General features: G+C 47.6%; 1 protein-coding gene across 1 annotated transcript in view; it reads left to right on the top strand.

Annotated features, from left to right (window-relative positions):
* LOC144769642 (uncharacterized) overlaps window positions 1-22,249 on the top strand; it is a 1,000,462-nt gene that overhangs the window by 868,302 nt on the left and 109,911 nt on the right. Inside the window, exons 49-50 of the mRNA XM_078653818.1 lie at window positions 16,602-17,172; window positions 18,791-18,990. Of these exons, the coding sequence (XP_078509944.1) occupies window positions 16,602-17,172; window positions 18,791-18,990 (771 nt within the window). The remainder of the gene's footprint in view (window positions 1-16,601; window positions 17,173-18,790; window positions 18,991-22,249) is intronic.

The raw sequence follows: 22,249 nt of genomic DNA, 5'->3' as shown, positions 1-22,249 counted from the left end.
AGAGCACCGACACCTTAGCTGGGTAGAGTTGTGCTATAAATGTAAAAAAAATGCCATTTCAGGTACAGCTGCCTCCCCCAGGCCTCAGATCAGGTTTTACTCACTTCATGTTCTCCTTGCTGGCACTTTTTATCATTCAATGTCCCAGTTTTACTATTCTTGACTATTTCAATTCTCACCTGGAAAACTCCCAGGACCCAGAGCTATTAAACTTCTAGACTCCAACAGGCTTACCACAACTTTTTAAAGATGCCACAGATAGGCTGCACACACTCTCAAACCCATCGCTACCAAGCATAATTTGATTAGTGTTGAAAGGCCTTTTCCTCTTGTTTGGTCACATCACGCAGCTGTCCCTGTCTTTTAACACCCTTATCACTCAAAATACATTTAAAAATACTATTCCTCCCTCTCTAACCCGCTCATGGGCTAAAATGAACCAAGATAGCTTTACTGGGGCGTCGGACCTAGGTATCTTGTTTTACTCTGTTAATTGTATCGTTAAAGGCACAGGAATTTAATAATTGGATATCGAATACCCATGACATCATAGCGCCCAAAGACGTCGTCCTCTCTGCACTCTTGTTTACTGAAAAACTCAGAACCACCAAAAGAATCTTTTTCAGTAAACAACATTAATGTAGCGCCTCTGAGGTGATTATGAGTTGATGCAGTGAATTCTGAGTAGCAGAGAGCGGCTCCCGAAGCAATAATACGAGCTTCGCTGACTATCACAGTTAAATATACATTAAGCACGAAGAAGCAGCTCAGTTAACATTGGCGGTACAAAAGGGGTAAGTAATATTGAAGGGAACACTGACTAGAGCCTGAGTTTAAATAACATGAGGGCATATTACCAAGGGCAATATCGCCGCTTTAGCTAAAAAAATCCCGCTAAAGCGGCGATAATTTTATCGCCCTATTACCTAGCTGTCGCTAACACCAGTTAGCGACAGCTAATAGGCGATATCGGGCATTTAGGGGCCCACTCTGCATGTCAGCGATGATTATCGCTAATGACATGCAGAGTGGGCGTGCCAAGATGTTAGCGACTGGAAACAGTCGCTAACATCGCTATCCCCTTTTACCAACTTTTGGAAATTATCGCGCTAAGCGCGATTATCTCCAAAAGCTAACGCCTGCCCAGAGCAGTTCTTAGCCATGTTATTCAATGGTAGGTGGATAACATGGCTAAGAGATTGTGCTCGCTAATGCATGAATATCGCTGACTTTTCAGCGATATTCATGCATTTCGGCCAATTTTTATCGCTTAGGAGATAAACCTTGATAATATCAAGGCTCCTAAGCAATAAAAACCGTCGGAGCGCGGCAATATTTAAATGCCCGCTAACCAAGCTTAGCGATAATTATCGCTATAGCTTGGTAATATGCCCCATGATTCTGTAAGAAATCTAGTATTTCTAAATAGGGGAAATCACTCCTGACTTGTCACGCACATCCGAGGGAACTGTTTACAAAATCTCTACAACTTTTCGGTCCTTTCTCAAAATTCCTTCCATTCTTGCCTCTGCTTGATCCGAGATGGTTTGCACACGTTTGACCCCGATGGCAGAGATGAGCGCATTTCATTAAATCTTCCTTCCAGCCAAATGTATTTTTGCTGGTCAGTACTTTTATTCCTCGCTTGGAGTGTAGAACAAAACACAACCCTTTTCTTTATCTTGATTACTTTACACGATGTTAAAACTTTTAACAATAAAATAGGTAATCGTATAGAGCTCACTGCCTATTGAACACCTTGGAGCCTTGGTTTTCTCACTAAAACCAAGGCTCCTGGAATTGTCAGTGAATTCATGTAGCGCTACGTGTTGTTCAAAACCGCTCTTGGCGCTGGTGAGTCACAAAATGTTAAAAGAATGAATAGTAAGTGGAGGAGAGATGTGAGAGGTACAGAGGGACAGGTAAAGGAGATAGGAAAGCAAGTGTGTGCGAGGACCCACAGGCCCTAGAAACAGGATGTACTGGGAAACTAACATTAAAAACTTTTGAGCTGTCGAGTTCTAGGGGCTTCTTGAACTGCTGGGGCCCAGAAGAGAGAGGACAGCAGGGCATGCTTAGTGTTGGGGCGAGGGGAGAACTCATGTTTTTTGCCGCCCTCCCCCTTTTGCCGCCCTAGGCGGCCGCCTAGTCTGGCCTAATGGTAGAAACGGCCCTGGAGAGGTTAGGGTGAGGCATAGCGTGAGTAGACCACTAATGTATAAAGCAATAACTACAAGTAGTGGCGATCAAGGAGGGGAAATTTCAACAACAAGGCAAGTGGCTTGGCCTGGTATTAATTGTTGTGTTTATAAGCACAATGCTTCAGTACAACATAGCTGAAAATCCAACAGCAAAAATGTCACGTCTGAGAACGTAAATACATGTGAAGAGAAGAACACATTACTTTCCTGTAACAATATTGTGATATTCTTTGAATGTTCCCTGGCAAAGAAAGAAAGATTATCTTCAGTTTGAAAATTAATTTCTCCTAAAACCCTAGTCTCTGTTTCCCCATACAGCCCATTGGTGTTAGACTCAATGAACAGGAGCAATGGGTGATGGAAACTTCATCCAGGGATTTATCTATTCAACCTTAAAGTGAATCACTAGGAAAGTTCACAAACCAGAAGCTCATGAGGACGAGATGGCAATTACGTAGCAAAATGTTTTGTGTAAATATTTTTATTACAGCTTAGTAAGAATTACATACATTGTCTTAGGTGCTTAGAGCGTACAGACTTTTGTTCACAAAAGTTATGGATGATCACTCGTGTATGTACTGTAAGTTCAGTTTTTGACATGTTCTTCAGGTACAGGTTTGTCAAGGAGGGGAAAGGGGGAAGAAGAGGGGGAGCACAGATATTTCTTTAATAGCCCTTCCATTTACCCCAGATTTGAGACCACTTTTCTGGAAATGTCCTGGAAATATACACAGTTTTTTCACAACACACGCACCAATCCATGTCCTGCTTCCATGAATTTAGACATGGACCATCCCTTGCCCCCCCACCTTCTGCCAATGTTGCGCTTGACCACCATATGACCCAGGGACTGCGGCCAAGGCCTGGTCACCCCAACGCTCCCAGGACCCCTGTTCCTGCCTCCTGCCTTCTGCTGCAGGGCCTGCCTGCCTTCACCGTCAGCGAGCGCCCCAGCCGCTGCAGGGCCGCCCGCCAAGCTGGCACTCGCTTTCCCGCCGCTGCCTGCCTGCGGCCCCGCCCCCCCGCCAGCCGATTGGATCCCACGCTCCCGCCTCCCAGCTGACCCGCCCTCCCGGCTCCCTTCTTATGACTGCCCCCTCAGCGACCGCGCAGCGTGCGAGCGCAGCGGGAGCACCGACTGAGCCCCGAAGGTGCGCCAAAGGTAAGCCCGTCTACGCCCGTCCGCGCCTGGACCGCGCCCAGTGCCAGGACTCCTGGCTCCCGCAGTCACCAGCCCTCCCGCCGGACCTACGCCGCCACCGACCTCCACGCACTCAACGCCGGCAGACTCCCGGGCTGCTACCGAGCCACCCCAAGACGCACCCATGGACCCTTCTGCTGCAACTCCTGCAAGTTCACCTGCATCCGGACCTGCACCACTCCAGCAGCAGTGCCCAAGACCTCGACGAGCAACAGAAGCAGCCACCTGAAGTGCATCCTGCTCAACACCCGCTCAGTCCACAGACACGCCGTCGAGCCCTGGAACCTGCTCGACACCACAGCCCCAGACGTCGCCTTCCTCACGGAAACCTGGATGAATGCCTCCTCAGCGCCCGACATCGCCATCGCCATCCCGGACGGCTACAAGATCATCCGGAGGGACCGCGTCAACCAGACAGGAGGAGGCATCGCCATCATCCACAGGAACTCCATCCGCATCACGACCAACACCGACGACACCCTCGTACCCGCCGAGCACCTGCACTTCCAGATCCACATCAACCCCAAGACCACCCTCAGAGGCACCCTCCTCTACAGACCCCCGCGACCACGCACACAATTCAGCGAAGACATCGCCAACTTCGTCAGCCCGCATGCCCTCCCCTCCATTGACTACATCCTCCTCGGGGACCTCAACTTCCACCTGGAGAACAAAAACGACCGCAACACCACCACCCTGCTGGACAACCTCGCCAACCTCGGACTCAAGCAACTGGTGACCACCCCCATCCACTCCGCCGGACACACACTCGACCCCGTCTTCTCCTCCAGCAAGGACATCGCCTTCAGCCACGCCACCGGACTCCACTGGACGGACCACAGCTGCGTCCACTTCAGCTTCAAAAGGACCACGATCCACTACCAACAGCAACAGGTTGCACGCAGAAACTGGAACAAGATCACAGCCGACCAGCTCGCAACTTCCCTGATCAAGAACCCACCCACCAGCGCAACGAACCCCAGCCAAGCGGCCACCAACCTCACGAAGTGGATCAGCGACTGCGCAGACGACCTCGCCCCTCTGAGGACCCCGCCTAGCAGACCCGGCAGCAAGAAAGCCCAATGGTTCACCGACGAACTCAAGAACTCGAAGAAGAACTGCAGAGCCCTTGAGAAAGCCTGGCGCCGAGACCCAACACCGGACAACATGACTGCCCTCAAGCTCGCCACCCGAAAACACCACCAACTGATCCACACCACCAAGAAAACTGCATTCAAGGAACGACTGGACAACAACGCACACAACAGCAAGGAACTCTTCAACATCGTTAAAGAGCTCTCCAACCCCAACGCCGGAAACAACGACATCACCCCTTCGCAAGACCTCTGCAACTCCCTCGCCTCCTACTTCCACAACAAGATCGCGGACATACACAACAGCTTCAGCACTCAACCGACGCACGCCACGACCGAACCACCGCCCCCCACCACCACCCTCCGCGCCTGGACCCCGATCAGCACCGAAGACACCGTCCGCACGATGAACTCCATCCACTCCGGATCTCCGACCGACCCTTGCCCTCACCACGTCTTCAACAAGGCCGACGCTGTCATCGCACCCCACCTGCAGGACATCATCAACACCTCCTTCAACACCGCCACCTTCCCGGAGAACTGGAAGCACGCCGAACTCAGCGCCCTACTAAAGAAGCCATCAGCCGACCCCTCCGACCTCAAGAACTACCGACCCATCTCGCTGCTCCCGTTCCCCGCTAAAGTCATCGAGAAGATCGTCAACAAGCAGCTGGCCGCCTTCCTCGAGACGAACAGATCCCTCGACCTCTCGCAGTCTGGCTTCCGGGCCAACCACAGCACCGAGACCGCCCTGATCGCAGCCACCGATGACATCCGAGCTCTGCTCGACAACGGAGAAACAGCGGCCCTCATCCTCCTAGACCTCTCCGCGACCTTCGACACTGTCTGCCACCGTACCCTAGTACAGCGCCTCAGCAACGTCAGAATCCAGGAGAAGGCACTGGAGTGGACCATCTCCTTCCTCTCCGGAAGGATACAGAGAGTCCGCCTCCCCCCGTTCAGATCAGAAGCCACCGAAGTCATCTGCGGCGTTCCTCAAGGCTCCTCGCTCAGCCCAACCCTCTTCAACGTCTACATGAGTCCCCTCGCAGCCATTGCACGCCAGCACAACCTCAACATCCTCTCCTACGCCGACGACACCCAGCTGATCCTCTCCCTCACCAACGACCCCGCCACCGCCAGAGCCAACCTACACGAAGGGATGAAAGAGGTAGCCGAATGGATGAAGAACAGCCGCCTGAAACTGAACTTGGACAAGACGAAAGTCCTCATCCTGGGATCGTCACCCTCCGCCTGGGACGACTCCTGGTGGCCCCCCGCCCTAGGCAGCGCACCCAAACCAACAGATCACGCACGCAACCTGGGCTTCATCCAGGACTCCTCCCTCTCCATGACCAGACGATTCAACGCCGTCTCCTCGTCGTGCTTCAACATCCTACGCATGCTACGCAAGATCTTCCGGTGTATCCCCACCAAGACCAGGAAGACGGTCACCCAGGCCCTCGTCACCAGCCGACTGGACTACGGCAACTCCCTCTACGCCTGAACCACCGCCAAACTCCAGAAGAGACTCCAGCGGATCCAGAACGCCTCAGCAAGACTCATCCTGGACATCCCCCGTCGCAACCACTTCTCCGGACACCTGAGAGACCTGCACTGGCTCCCGGTCAACAAGAGAATCACCTTCCGTCTCCTCACCCACGCACACAAAGCCCTGCACAACCAAGGCCCAGGACACCTCAACAGCCGCCTCAATTTCTACGCTCCCAAACACCAGCTTCGATCGACCGGCCACTCCCTCGCCGCCGTCCCCCGCATCCGAAGAGCCACCACAGGGGGAAGGTCCTTCTCCTACCTCGCCGCCAAGATCTGGAACTCCCTCCCGACCCACCTCCGCCTGACCCTGGACCACCTCGCCTTCAGGAAACAGCTCAAGACCTGGCTGTTCGAGCAGTAGCGGACCCACCCTCCCCAAGCGCCTTGAGACCCTCCGGGTGAGTAGCGCGCTATACAAATGCTTTGATTGATTGATTGATTGATTGATTGATTGAGGGTTGCCCATGTTTTCTCTTTGTTACTCAAATCCGATGATCCCAATACATTCAACAAGCACCTCTTTGCATCTAGGGTCGGGTCCAGTCACAGCACTTCTTCCATACATTTGAGAACATCTGTCAAATATTTACTGATGTAGGTGCACTCACACAGTATATTTAGGCATGTGCCTTCTCTCCCACATTTTCACCTACATCGTTAGTCCTCCACATATCCCATCGGAACCAACGCTGGTCCCGAATAGTATACTCTATGGAGTATTTTTAATTGCACCAGTTTGAGCCGTGATGAGATTGCGACCTCCTTGGGGGAAGCCAATTATAATTGGGGTAACCAGGTATCCCTCAGAACCTGGGCAGTCATGTACTAGAATACAAATGGTTCTGTCGGGTGCTAAGAACATATTTCTTGAGGCAAAAGGATTACTCAAAAGGACTATGCCAACAACAGGAAATCAATTGTAATACACACACAAACCATATCGGGTATTTAAGGGCTTATATAAATTGCTTCATTCATAGAAATACCCAAATTTACATTTGCAAGGCTGTCAAAGAATATATACATTGTGACAAGTAATATGTGACAAAGGTGACATTGGTGCTCGGTGCTGTGGTGACTGTGTAATATATACAATGGTAATTGGGGAAGGAAGGGTAGGGGTTGTGGCCAGAGAACACACTATTTCCAAAACCCTCTGCGGACTGGATTAATGAGTCTCATCGCAGGGTATCTCAACTGGTCCACAATTCAGATTGTCGACGTTTCAACCCAAGGTCTGCACTAATGGGGTGTCAGTGCGGGTCTTCAACAGGACTTGGACAGAAGTTGGACAGCCTGTTAAGATTAAAATTGGCAGTCAGGTAAGTGTTTCAAGTGAGTGGTGCCCAAATATGGTGCAACACACCTAGGTGTAAGGACTCACCTAATCTGGCACAGGAGGGCTCATGGAGTGCCAATGTGGTCACTCTCAATGATAGGGCTATTGTCCTAGCAGGAGCCCATAGTCTCCTTCACTCAGTCAGACTGGGTAAGAAATGGGTAAAGTGATTACTACTATTATCTTTGGGCACCACTCACTTGAAACACAAACCTGACTGCCAATTTTAATCTTAACAGGCTGTCCAATTTCTGTCCAAGTCCTGATGAAGACCCGCACTGACACCCCATTAGTGCAGACCTTGGGTTGAAACGTCGACAATCTGAATCGTGGACCAGTTGAGATACCCTGCAATGAGACTTATTATATCCCGATATGGTTTGTGTGTGTATTGCAATTGATTTCTCATTGTTGGCATAGCCCTTTTGAGTAATCCTATTGCCTCAAGAAATATATTCTTAGCACCCGACAGAACCATTTGTATTCTAGTACATCCTTGGGGGAAGCCAGCGCCTCCAACCAGTCCTCATTATCCAGTTCTAAGAGATCGTCTTCCCATTTCCCACAGAGCCGTATGAGGGGATCGGAAGCATGATTGATTTATTTCCGGTTGGTCAGGGATATTGATTTTTTAGACATGTACCCGTCGAGGAGTCTATCCTCCAGTGGAGTTGCTACAGGAATTGTCTCCCCTAATGGAATGCATGCACACATTGCATGCCTCACGTGAAGGTATCTAAATCGTTCTGAGGCTGCCAATTCGTATTCTCGTTGCAGCACCGAGAATGCTATCACCTTGCACTCCCTTCACATGTCACCCACCCGAGTTAGACCAATCACATCCCATTTGTCAAACCCCTTAGAATTCCGATCGGTTCCCAGCAGGTACACACCCCACGGGGGGTTGCCTGCGTGATTTTCTTGGCCCAACCAAGACTTTCATGAGCTGCATGTCATATCTGCCCAGAATGCAGAATGTAGGTCTGTCAGTTGAACTTCAGTGGGCCTAGAGTAGAGTGCCCTGGTATAGGATCCACCTAGTAGGAGCCATCAATCCATTCTGTATCCTGGATCATCATATGGTTGGTCCATGCCTTGGTTAATGGCTGCCAACTGCTCAGCCCAGTAGTATTTTTAAATATCTGGGAGCCCAATCTCTCCATCGTACCAAACCCGCACCAGTTTAGAGAATGATATTTGTGGTTTCCTTGACCCATAGTAGAGCTCTCTGTTCACTCTCTATTGCCACAAAATATGTCACTGGGATAGGAGTGGGTGAGTTGTGCAGAATATACAGGAAGCGGGGCAGGGACATCATCCTAAAAAGCGCAGCTCTACCAAATAGGGAAAATGCTAGAGTCTTCCAGTGTTCCACATCACTCCTAAGTCGCAGCCGTGGTGGCTGAAGGTTGTGATCATAATACAGCTAAGGGTCCCTAGCAATGTAAGTACCTAGGTATTTAAAACCATCCAATTGCTTCCGTTACTCTACATTCCCTTGGCAGGGGCTGAACCCATCCCCAAGCACATAGATCTACGACTTGGTCCAATAGATGGTGTTCCCTAAGTACCTGCCGAAGTTGGTAAATATATTTAGGACTCTGTTTATCGAGGCCTGGGGTGATGCGAAATATAACAGGATATTGTGGGCATATAGGGAGTTGCGATCTTCCCAGTCCTCTGACCATCTCATACCTCTGACGATGGGGTCCTTACGGATCCAGCTCGCCAGGGGCTCCAGCGTTAGAGCAAAAACCAACGGGGAAAAAGGGCATCCATGTCTTGTCCCCCTTCCAAGGGTGGCGGTCTCTGATTTTTTATTAATAACTACTACTTATACCAACGGGTTTGAGTAGGAAAGCCTCACCAAACTGTTAAATCCAGGCCCAACCCCTAACTACTCCAGTACGGCAAAGAGGTAGGGCCACTCAATTGTGTCAAAAGCCATGGAGACGTCTAAGGTCCTCACCACTGCATCCTCTCTCAACGTATCCACTCTCCCCAGCACTCCATGGAGTTGACGAAGATTTAAGGAGGTATTTATAGATGGAATGAAGCCCGATTGGTCCAGGTGGAGCAGTCCAGAGACCACTCCAACCTGGCGCATAGCCAACAGTTTTGCTACTATCATGGCTTCAGTATTCAATAGTGAAATGGGTCTACATGAGGAACACTGGTCCCTAGGTTTACCTTCCTTATGTATGACCACAATGGTGGCAAGCCTTTGGTCTTAGGGAAGTCGGCCGAACTCTCGGCTTTCCTCATACATGAATTTAAGGTAGGAGGCTATTTTGTCGGGTGTTAATATGTAAATTTCAATTGGGAGGCTGTTAGGGCTCAGATTGAAGGCTCCTGATGGTCTGTGCCAACTCGTCGTCCATGAGTTCATTCTCTAGTAAGTCACTATCTTCCTATCAGGAGCGTCATGTCAGCTAACAGAGCTTTTGACTCGTTCTCTGGAAGAGTAGAGTGCGATTTGTATGTACCTGCATTATATTGGGAAAACCTGTCAGCTATCAACTGTGTGTCTGATATTGTCTCCCCGTCTCAGCTGTGAGTTCCGTGAACAAACGGTTTGCGTGATCTCGTCGATCGAGCCACACAAGTAACTTGCCTGCTCTGTACCCTAGCTCTATATCCTCCTACGTTTATCTCTATGTAGTGTTTTGGCCCTGTCCATAGCCACACATTTATATTCTTTTTTTTAAAGTTTAAGTCTGCGTGTAATGTCAAGTTCTCCTGAGTCTAACAGTTCTCCCTCTTGCTTTAGAATCTCTTCTTCCGGCTCGGTCATTTCCACATTTTTCTCTTTTTTTGCCTCAGCAATTTGAGAGATTTCCTGCCCCCTCCCAGAGTGTCAGTGCTGACCCCACCGACCCTTCATTGTCCTGGAAATAATGTTCAATTGAACGTGTAATGTTCTGTTTTATAGTAGGGTTGCGCCGGTGCCAGGGGTTTATAGGTGCTATTCTTCCTACTTGACCCTCACCCATCACCACCTGCACCTATACCGGAGAGTGGTTGGATATACCTCGTGCCAGATGTCTAACATCTGTGATGTATCCCATTTAGTCTGCTGGCGTGAGAATGTAAAAACAACAAGTGATGGACTGAATGTGGATCAATGTCACACACTCCCCCAGTCAAAAGATCTGGGCCCAAATCCATCGTTTTTTTGCACTCCACACCACCCTGGGTTAGACAATGGCGATATGCAAATCAGCTCTGACCCTGTTGCCCCATGGGAACAGTCCAGTCCGAACTACAAAAGCCATGTCCTTCCCAGAACGGAATCAAGCATCCGAGGACCGGACCGGTTTCGAGGTAACACCTCTCTTCAGCCCGGCTAGCTTGATTCCAGTGGTGTGGAGTGCCTGGGACCCACGTCTGGGCATCCCCAGCGCACTTAGGGCGGCAATTGCAAAAACAACAAGTGATGGACTGAATGTGGATCAATGTCACACACTCCCCCAGTCAAAAGATCTGGGCCCAAATCCATCGTTTTTTTGCACTCCACACCACCCTGGGTTAGACAATGGCGATATGCAAATCAGCTCTGACCCTGTTGCCCCATGGGAACAGTCCAGTCCGAACTACAAAAGCCATGTCCTTCCCAGAACGGAATCAAGCATCCGAGGACCGGACCGGTTTCGAGGTAACACCTCTCTTCAGCCCGGCTAGCTTGATTCCAGTGGTGTGGAGTGCCTGGGACCCACGTCTGGGCATCCCCAGCGCACTTAGGGCGGCAATTGCAAAAACAACAAGTGATGGACTGAATGTGGATCAATGTCACACACTCCCCCAGTCAAAAGATCTGGGCCCAAATCCATCGTTTTTTTGCACTCCACACCACCATGGGTTAGACAATGGCGATATGCAAATCAGCTCTGACCCTGTTGCCCCATGGGAACAGTCCAGTCCGAACTACAAAAGCCATGTCCTTCCCAGAACGGAATCAAGCATCCGAGGACCGGACCGGTTTCGAGGTAACACCTCTCTTCAGCCCGGCTAGCTTGATTCCAGTGGTGTGGAGTGCCTGGGACCCACGTCTGGGCATCCCCAGCGCACTTAGGGCGGCAATTGCAAAAACAACAAGTGATGGACTGAATGTGGATCAATGTCACACACTCCCCCAGTCAAAAGATCTGGGCCCAAATCCATCGTTTTTTTGCACTCCACACCACCCTGGGTTAGACAATGGCGATATGCAAATCAGCTCTGACCCTGTTGCCCCATGGGAACAGTCCAGTCCGAACTACAAAAGCCATGTCCTTCCCAGAACGGAATCAAGCATCCGAGGACCGGACCGGTTTCGAGGTAACACCTCTCTTCAGCCCGGCTAGCTTGATTCCAGTGGTGTGGAGTGCCTGGGACCCACGTCTGGGCATCCCCAGCGCACTTAGGGCGGCAATTGCAAAAACAACAAGTGATGGACTGAATGTGGATCAATGTCACACACTCCCCCAGTCAAAAGATCTGGGCCCAAATCCATCGTTTTTTTGCACTCCACACCACCCTGGGTTAGACAATGGCGATATGCAAATCAGCTCTGACCCTGTTGCCCCATGGGAACAGTCCAGTCCGAACTACAAAAGCCATGTCCTTCCCAGAACGGAATCAAGCATCCGAGGACCGGACCGGTTTCGAGGTAACACCTCTCTTCAGCCCGGCTAGCTTGATTCCAGTGGTGTGGAGTGCCTGGGACCCACGTCTGGGCATCCCCAGCGCACTTAGGGCGGCAATTGCAAAAACAACAAGTTGATTCCGGTCTGGGAAAGATATGGCTGTTGTAGTTCGGACTGGACTGTTCCCATGGGGCAACAGGGTCAGAGCTGATTTGCATAAAGCCATTATCTGACCCAGGGTGGTGTGGAGTGCAAAAAAAAACGATGGATTTGGGCCCAGATCTTTTGACTGGGGGAGTGTGTGACATTGATCCACATTCAGTCCATCACTTGTTGTTTTTTGCAATTGCCGGCGTGAGAATGTAGTCAGTGTTGGAAAGACTAATATGTACCCCGGAGTGAAATGTGAGCTGGGTCTCAGTTGGGTGGCGGATCCGCCATGCGTCCACCAGCCCAATAGAGGAAGGTGGGCAGGACCTTCTGTGCGGGTCCCAGGTCCCTGGGAGAACAATGATTGCGTCCACCGCATACCACCGAATTGAAGTCTCCTCCTAGTATCAACCTTCCTTCAGGAAACTCTATCATGGCATTTCCCAGATCTCGAAACGCTGTTGTCTGCAGTCCTGGAGGGACATAGACGACACCAGGGTCAGTGGCCCACCCTTCCATCTCCCCGATGCTGCTGCGTATCTCCACAGATCATCAGTCCAGGTGTGTTCGATTTCCATAGGAAAGGAATTTCGTATCATAATGCTGATGCCCCTGGGCCCTGAATTGAACCCTGAGTGTACCACCAACCGAAAGCCCCATCTGTCTAGTGCCTTGCATGTGTTTCCAACTAAGTGTGCCTCCTGGAGCAAAACCACTTCTGGGGAGTGTAGTTTACTATATTTTAATACTATTCCCCTCTTCAACTTGTCTCCTAGTCCCTTTACGTTCCAGGATAGAAGCCTAAATCCCTTCTCACTCGACAAAACCCATATTTACCTCCCTTACACCTGTTCTTTGCATTATCATTTGCCCCAATGCTTCAACCGGCATTGCTATTTGTATAGCTAATCCCTGGCAACCTGGGGCCATTCCACGTGGTGTGTCCCTCCCAGACCCAAATGTGTAATTTGCTTTGCTGTCACACAATTTAAATGATATAACTTTTGAAGCCCAGTATCCCACACCCTGCTTCCACGCACTCTGGGCCTAGAGCTGCCCATAACCCCAACTTTGCAGAGTGCCTGTTGCCCTGTTCTCTAAACTAACTTGAAAGTCGGTGGGTGGCACACCCTCTGCAACAGCCGCCAGCTTGCTTCTGTGTGTCCCCAGTCTACTTATTAAACACTATTAAAGTCACTTAGCATGTTTACTGTTGTCTTGATCGGCCAGATACATTATGTCGAGGCACCGTCCAAAAGACTGGACTGCTGCCCGGACCCATCCTTGTCAGTAGGTCTCACTGGTCGATCACTTGAGGATGAATGTCTTGTAGGGGAGTGGTCTCTTCCTCATCGGACATTGTGGTCTTTTGCCGGGCTCCAGCCTTCCAGCCACTCCTGCGCTGTCTCTGGGGCGTCAAAGAACCAGGTTGTTCCGTCCGCTTCAACTCGAAGTTTTGCAGGGAACAACATGGAGGGCCCGATTCACAGAATTAACCTAAGACAAAATCCTAAACGTACTACTTTTGGCAATTCACAGAAGGCATTTAGTAGTAGTAAAGTTAGGATTTTGTTTTAAGTCTGTCTTAAGTCTGTCTTAAGTCTGTCCTAAATTTGTCTTGAGTTTGTCTTAAGACTGTCTTAAGACTGTCTGTCTTAAGTCCGTCTTAAGTCCGTCTTAAGTCTGTCTTAAATGTGTCTTAAGTCTGTCTTAAGTCAAACTTAAGGCAAAATCCTAACGTTACTACTACTAAATGCCTTCTTGGAATACCAAAAGTAGTAGGACAGACTTAAGACAGACTTAAGACAGATTAAAGACAAACTTAAGACAAACTTAAGACAGAATAAGACAGGAAAAAGACAATCTTAAGACAAACTTAGGACAAACTTAAGACAGACTTAAGACAAAATCCTAACTTTACTACTACTAAATGCCTTCTGTGAATACCAAAAGTAGTAAGTTTAGGATTTTGTCTTAAGTTAGTTCTGTGAATCGGGCCCGTAGTATCGGATACTTTTGTCCCTCAGTTGTTTCTTGACATTGAGGAAGGTTCTCCTTTGTCTTTGGACTACAATGGTGAAGACAAGAAAAAAGGACAGTTCACTGTTCTCATATCTGAGTGGAGGATTCGATTGAGCTGTTTGCAATATGATGTCCCAGTCTCTGAAATTCAGGAGCCTCACCAATATTGGACACGGGGAGCTCCCGGTATGGGTCTGCCCCCTCGGACCCGCTGCACTCTCTCAAACGTGAAGTACTTGGATGGATTATCTGGCCGTAGGTGATTCATGAGTAGGTCCTCTACGAAAAGGTCGAAAGTCGGTCGCTCTGCCCTTTCGGGAACAGCCATGATCCTGACGTTGTTGCGTCGCAATCCACCTTCGTAGTCGTCCAGCTTACTTTGTGCCATTTTCCCAGCGGCCTGGAGTTCTTTGATCTCTTGTTGCATTTGATGGGTTTCACTGCTAAGCTCGTTGGTTACTACCTCCACGGCTTTCACCTTCTCACTAGTCTTTTGCAAATTGGTACTTATCATTGTCATCTCAATTGTAATGGAGCCCATTCTTTATCCCAGTGAGGCGGGTACTCCCGCTATGGCTGCCATGACACCCTTGAGGGTCGGGTCCCCTTTATCTGGGTTTGGCATTTTATCTACGTGTCCTCTGCTTGCAGCGTCCGCTTCTGCCGGTTTCTGGGTGGTCTAGTTTGGTTCGGAGCGTACCCTTTTGGCCCTTAGCTCCAGACATTGCTGTTATTGGTTTGTGACCAGTTGAGAACCCTCGTGGAGACTGTCTGCCGCATTGTCCCAGGGATCTTCCTCCCCAGACGGCCTGTCGGGGTTCGCCCCAAGGGCTCTGAGTTTATGCACTAAAGGTTGCATCAGGACACCACTCACCACCTCTCGTCCTTTATCAGGTGGACCACTTATGTTTGGTTCTCTTCCACCTCTGTTAGCTGAATCCGACCTCGCCGCTCATATATTTAGGGATCTGATCACTCTGTGATGAGCCATCTACTTGTTTGCCTGTGTCGTAAGTGATACGCAGATGTTAAGCCTGCTGCGCAGGTTACCTGAGATCGCTCAGGATTAGGGCCACGCTGCTCCTATTTATTTAGTCCTAGATACCATCCAATTTTCCCCAGGGGGGGATGTTTGGTACTTCCCTCACACTTTCCTGGGTTTATTGCTCCCGGCCCACTCCTCAAACCTTGCTTCCCTCTGTCGGCCCAAGACCAGGTTGTCGCATGATTGTCAGCCACTGTACTGCAGTCCCAGCGCCGTCTGCACTCATCCCCGGGTCTTCTGGAGGCTCACCAGAGATCCCACCATTCTCCCGCCATTCTCGCCGGCCCTGAGCATAGGTGAGCACTCTCTTCTTGGCCCCCACGTCCCTGCACCACAGAGGAGATCGTTCCTCAACAAGACCGGCAGCCGAGGCACTGGTTTGTTGTTCGCCACTCTAATTGTCTTCTTTCCGCGGCGTGCTGGGCACGGGGTCCACCCCCGAGGGAAGTATGTGGCGGCGTGGCTCCCAATTCGAATCCAGCGCTTTTCCGGCCAATGCGGCTGGACTTAATTAGTGCCGTTTTCTTGTGTCGCTGGAATTCTTTGCAGTCATGATTCTGTGGCGCCGATGGGGCCACCCCTCTGCCACTTGTCTGGGGTAATTTGAGGATCTATTTATGGATTTTTAAGCTGGCCGAGTCCGTGGAAGGTCGGAGCTTCACTGATGTGTGGCCATCACGATCTGTACCCAGGCCACACCACAAATTGTAAAGTTTGTTAATCAAATTACCTGTCTGCCAAATTGAGGGACTTAAATCTTTCACTAAGGCAGCGGTTAAAAGACTGCCTTTTTTAAGTTCTCAGTTAGGGTAGAGGCTTCACCACCCAAATGGTTACGTCTGTAATGGGAGGAGCCATTTTGTTGAAAAAACAGATTTGTTTAAAAAGATTGAGGTTACATTGTCAGTGCCCATCTACTAGCCTCCCCATCATGCAGAGTTTTAGCAGGTAGTATGTTGGGGACACCATTTTCAGCTTTCACAAAGATGGAAGTGGTTCAAGGGGGCAATTCCACCAGACAAAATAGTAGACCAATCAATTTAAACTGGTTACGTTGTTTTCCACCATGAATATTTGAATAAACTCAAGACCTTTGCTTAGCTTATGTCCAAAACCTCAGAGACCCTCATAAGGTGAACGTAATCTGCCAAAGTTGTGATAGATCTACCATTACCACCCCCCACAAAATAAGGGTGAGAAGCTGGATCGTGCACAGTCCTGACCATTATTTCAAGGACTTTACAAGTCATTGCATAGATCCTCCACTGTGGAGTCAAAATGATACCTGATGTGAGAAGGATTTGTATGCAGAAACAATCAAGTGCAGGCTTTGTAACTATTTTCCCATGTCTGTTTTTTATTGACAGGTTGACGGAGAAATTAACAATTTACCACTCACTCTTAATGACGGCACAATCAGGATCAACCACGAGGGCAGAAATATTGTTCTTCAGACTAATTTTGGTCTAACCGTACTTTTCGACACTGACGTGTATATGATGATCAGCGTCCCGAGCACCTACAAGGGGAAACTGGGAGGCCTGTGTGGCAACTTTAATGGAAATAACACAGATAAGGTCCAGCTGCCAAATAAAGAGATTTCCACGAATGTGAAGGACTTTGGCATCGCAAGGAAAGTGAAGATTGCTGGAGCCAAGTGCACAGATGACTGTGTGGGTCAGCGTCCAGTTTGTGATGCAACCCAGATCGCACCATACGAGGGTGTGGATTCCTGTGGGATGATCACAAACACAGCTGGACCTTTTAAAAACTGCCACTCCAAAGTCAGTCCCATAGCCTACTACAACCACTGCACGTACGACTTGTGCTCAAGGGCTGGAAGCGGAGATATTCTTTGTAAGAGTCTTCAGGCCTACACAGCGGCATGCCAAGATGCCGGAGCCAATATTTCGTCATGGAGAAGCGCCTCATTCTGTCGTAAGTGAACACAATGTAACAAAAAATATATTAAGGGGCATGTTTACAATAAGTGGCGCATCCCTGCATATCAGCAGGGATGCGCCACTTATTGTGCGCCATGCCTACACCAACATGGTTGTAATGGGGCAAAAAATGGCACATATGCGTCACGCATCTGTGCCGTAAAAGTGTCCCATTGCTGGAGTTGCGTCACAAGCACGACGCAGCTCCAGCAATGGTCGGGGGCCCTATTACTCCAATGCTGCGTCAATCCTTACGCCTGCTTCAAGCAGGCGCAGGGTTTTGACGCAGTATGGGCACCAAAACGACTGAGTGAGATCTTGTAGATTTCACTCAGCCACTTTCAGGAGGCGTTCCTGCGCCGGAACACCCCCCCCTGCGCAGGAACGCCTCCTTCTGGCGCAGAGCTTTACAACGTGACGCATCTCCCAGATGCGTCACGTTGTAAATACTTCGCAACTTGGTGCATCTTTTGTGCCGCCGCTGCGTCATAAAGGGACACAACGGCGGCGCAAAAGCGGCGTAAGGGGCTTGTAAATATGCCCCTCAATGAGCAATCTTATCCTACCCTTCACTAAATAGGATTATGTGCTGCATCTAAAAAGTAAAAAGGTTAGATTAACAAATCATGAATTACAAAAATCATAATGATAACCTACAAAAAGTATGAAAAGTAGTCATGAATGAAAGAAAAAACCTAGTACAGTGCATAGAAACATGCGGTCATCGAGCTCTGCACGCAGCTCTGCAATGAAGAGTTAGGTCCAGCAAATCCCTTTTTAATTTTGATGAAGAGAAATAAAAAGAGGACTGAAAGACCCAGCCTGCTTGAAAGGGTCATGCTGGAATCGTGTGCCAGAGGACAGGGAGCTTAAAGGGATACTGACAAATATAAAAACACTAAGGAATGGAAGGGGGGGATGAAGATAGGAAGAACTAATTCTCTCCTGCAGATACAAAGAAAATATAATCATATGTTTGTATAGGGTCAGTTAGTTTCTGCAAATTGCATTTGATAATTGTTTTTCAGTACGGTCTTTGTAAGATTTACATGTATTTTTTTGACTCAGCAAGGTGTTATAGGAAATCCCACCAGGAAATAAGTGACACCTGAATATTTTCCCTCCTAATGATTTTGCAAGGTGACATGTTTTGAAAAAAAATGGATAAAATGAAAGGAGAAGTTCCTGATTCCCCAAATTTATAAGGATTTGACATCGCACACCACCGTCGAATTGCAACCTACCAGTTTAGGGAAAACATAGTTGCTCTCTCAGATATTGGACATTTCCTGAGAGGGACTCTTGATTTATCTGTGCAAACAATGAATACAGGGGTATGGGCATAGCACTCCACAAACTAATTCAGAACCACATCAAATAAAAAAAAGTGGTATTTTATTAGCTACAGCCTTGACTTCTTGACTCGCACCTGTATTGTCTCCAGTAGGAACAATGCCTGGTGCCATTTAAGCACAGAAGGCAGTATTTCTGAAAAAAGAACATCCACTAAAGATATTCTAAAGCAATAGTGGTCAGCAAAGGGGATCATCATGAGAGTGAGACACACCTTTCTGTATTTTAACATTTTTTTTTTTTTTTTTTTTTCCCTTCAGACTTCACCTGTGGTGCTAACAGCCATTACGAGCTCTGCACGTCCACCTGTGACTTTGGCTGCGCTCTCCTTGCTAAATCATCCCAGTGTACTAAACAGTGCTTTGAAGGCTGTCAGTGTGATGATGGGTACGTCTTCGATGCGGACCGATGTGTGCCCATGAATGAATGTGGCTGCATGTACAATGGAAGATACTTGAAGGTAAGTGCCATACCCAGTGTGTGAGGTCATTAGAGTTACTGTGTTACCTTGAATTCAATTCACCCATTCCAGATCTCTATTTAACAACAGAGACGGTATCATTTACAGATATACTCGCTCAGTGCAAAGCCAGCAAATTGGTTTGTTTTTGCATTCATACTCTCTAAAATGCTCACATTTTACAATTTCATTTAATTACCCCAGGATTTCAGACAACACAGCTCAGAAATAGTGAGCAGTGGCTGCTTCTTTATGTTTCTGCGATTTTCTGGCTGAAAATCATGATCTAAATTGCAGAAATTTCAAGTTAAATTTATGAATTTTGGAAAAGTGGTTCTAAAGCGTGTTGCAGCCGGATTCTATCTAGATTTTCTTTCTTTTACCAATCTTTAGAATCCTTGGTCGACTGGACCGTTATTGCCTGCCAAGAAGTGTAAAGGGAAGAACACCAAGTTGTCGCAAGGGACTTGTAAATCTGCCCCCAAATCCATAATAACTTAGTAAAAGACCAAATCAATCCAATTTAAAAGGACCACTGATTACGAAATAAAATTTGAAAGATTTATTACAAAGCCAAGAATAACTGAACATACAAGCACCTCAGCAAGAGGTTAAGAAAATAAATGGGCACTAATACAAACATAATCCTATGCAAGAGTCTCAGACGACTCAAAATAATAAAAAGTGTAATTTTCAAAAGCATTAGGCAAACAATGACATTCCCTACTTGAAGAGTGAACTGCATTTACTCAAAATAAGAAAAAAGGTTAGTCTGTCCCTACACTAACACTAAAGTGGCATCCCTACGTAGCAGCCCTCCCAGACAAGAGAAGTGGTGTCAGCAGTGAAGACTTCCTAAGAAGTGCATACACTTTGCAAAGGAAAGTAGCCTATGCTACAGAGCTTGTTCTAAGATGCACCTTCCTGCTTCCCCTCTCGTCCTCATCTGCTCTCCACCCTCGAGGTACTGTCCCTAATACAAAATCCCAAAAACTGTAAACACACCCTAAACAGACCCCTTCAGGCAGGTCTTCGCTCCTGGGTTTTTCCATCGAAACTCCAACTTCATCCAAAAACCGTTGCAGTCTCATTGGGTCCCAGGCACCTTCTCCGCTAAAAGTATCATCTTGACATTCCTTATCGATCCCACGATACTTGCTTCTACTATCGTAACTCCTAAAACAAAAGATTATTCTGCCTATCGAGACATGTGCCCTTGCACCTGCAACAGAAAGCCTGTGAACAAATCAACCGTGCACGCACACAAGTCTACAATTTAAATTCGACTGAGAAAAGCAGCCATCCCAAAGAAAATACATTTCAGGCCTACCGTATTCAGACAACCTAAGAAATTACAGTTAGGCCTCTACTGACATTTTCATATAGCCAGACCTTTACACATTTAAATGCATTTCTAAAACTACATCATAAGCATTACATTCAAAGTCATTCTGAAGCATTACATCTCATTTCATGAATAGCCAAGCCTACACGTGCAACTTTAATATGGAGCACGTTTGATCCTAATGCAATATTTTATACATGAAGCAATAATTTCTACATTACTTAAGGCATATTCTCGGTTAAAGCACTACATTAATCTTCAAACGATATAAGCACACTCCTCCACATTGCAGTATACTCGATTTAGTACTACATCTCTAATAATCACACATTAATACAGTCCTCTAAATATGCAGGTGCTACTCATGATTATGATGCACCCCTACAAATTTCAGAATAACATGGCGCTCTATCAAGCGTTAGACTTCAGTGGACCCTCACTAAATCGCTACTGGGACTATGGAACAATGGCATAAGCAACTCCTCTGATATGAATTTTGAAAACAATTGATAGGCATACAGAACAAGTACACAACAAAGAAATACACAAACTATGATATATTTTATGTAATTCACAAACAACAAATATACAGAAATTTTAATGTTAATGAGGAGGTTGCAGCTTTTAAAAAGTTTTTTTATTCTAAAAGATGCAGTGATACGCTAGACTCCAATTGTCCATATTAGATTTTGTTAGCTGAACTTGTGCTGCTCCTGCAAATTAAACTAAGAGTGGATTTTCCTAGTTTATGTATATATTTATGTATCTGTCAATATTATTTAATTCTGTAAACAGTTGTTGATGCCCCTGAGAAGTTAAGAATGGCTATTTTTGATAATGCAAACACATACAAACAGGTGACTGGATCTGTGTGGAAGCTGCACACCAGTTCAGGATATAGCTCTATATGCATTCATTTTTGTAATCTTCATTCCCAGCAATTAAATCAGTTGAACTAAAGTGAAGCGCTGAGCCGTTAGTGACATGGGGTCAGAGAGTAACCCTATCTTAACCTAAAGGTCAGAATTGCTAAGAGAGAGAGAGAGAGCAAGAGAGAGACAGAGACAGAGACAGACGTCGACCTGGTATATGATGTACAATTATGTAAGTGGACACCATGCACCAGTCCAGACAACTCCTATGGTGATTTAAGACAGAGATAGAGACAGAAGCTGACCTGGTATATGATGTACACTTATGTAAGTGGACACCATGCACCAGTCCAGACAACCCTTATGGTGCTTCAAGAGATCTTAGACAACCATAGAAAGCTCTCTAAGTGGTAGCTGTGGAGAGCAGCCTTCAGGCTTAGTCCAGAAAGAGTGAAAAGCAGCATGTTTTGCCAGATAGCAATATTATATGTATTAATTAAGTGAAAAAAAAATATATCAAGTATTTATAAAAATATGTTATTTATTGTATAATACTCTCTAACACGTACAGATATCTCCTACCCAAAGATATACTCAATTCACACAATACTTTGCAAACAAAACAAGTAAATAGCACGAAATACACAGTGAACCCCAGGGGGAGACCAAACCATGTATTAAGAAAGTGGTATAAGAACCATGACTCGGGTCAAGACGATGTTTAGAGGACGTAGAAGTGCTGGGCCCCCAAGGAACTGCCCATGGTGAGTAGCTAGGAACCCCAAGGAGATCGTGTGCAGTATGGGAACATGACCGCGTTCTTTATACTGTTGTGTAGTTCCTATAGAAAATATACAGGATCTGCGCGTTTAGACAGCATACACTGTAGGATTGGTGTCAGACGAACCCCACAGGGTATGTTAGCCATTCTGTATCAGCTAGCTCACAGTGCCACTATAATCTCCTCTTACCAAGTGGAGAATAGTCTCTGGCAACCTCAGAACATGACAACCCTGATCCCTCAGGACCGTGGAAACAATAT

Source organism: Lissotriton helveticus, chromosome 7, assembly GCF_964261635.1.
Source record: "Lissotriton helveticus chromosome 7, aLisHel1.1, whole genome shotgun sequence".
In the NCBI taxonomy this organism is placed as follows: domain Eukaryota; kingdom Metazoa; phylum Chordata; class Amphibia; order Caudata; family Salamandridae; genus Lissotriton; species Lissotriton helveticus.
Note: the sequence above shows the minus strand (reverse complement) of the source record. Positions and strands in the feature narration are given on the sequence as shown.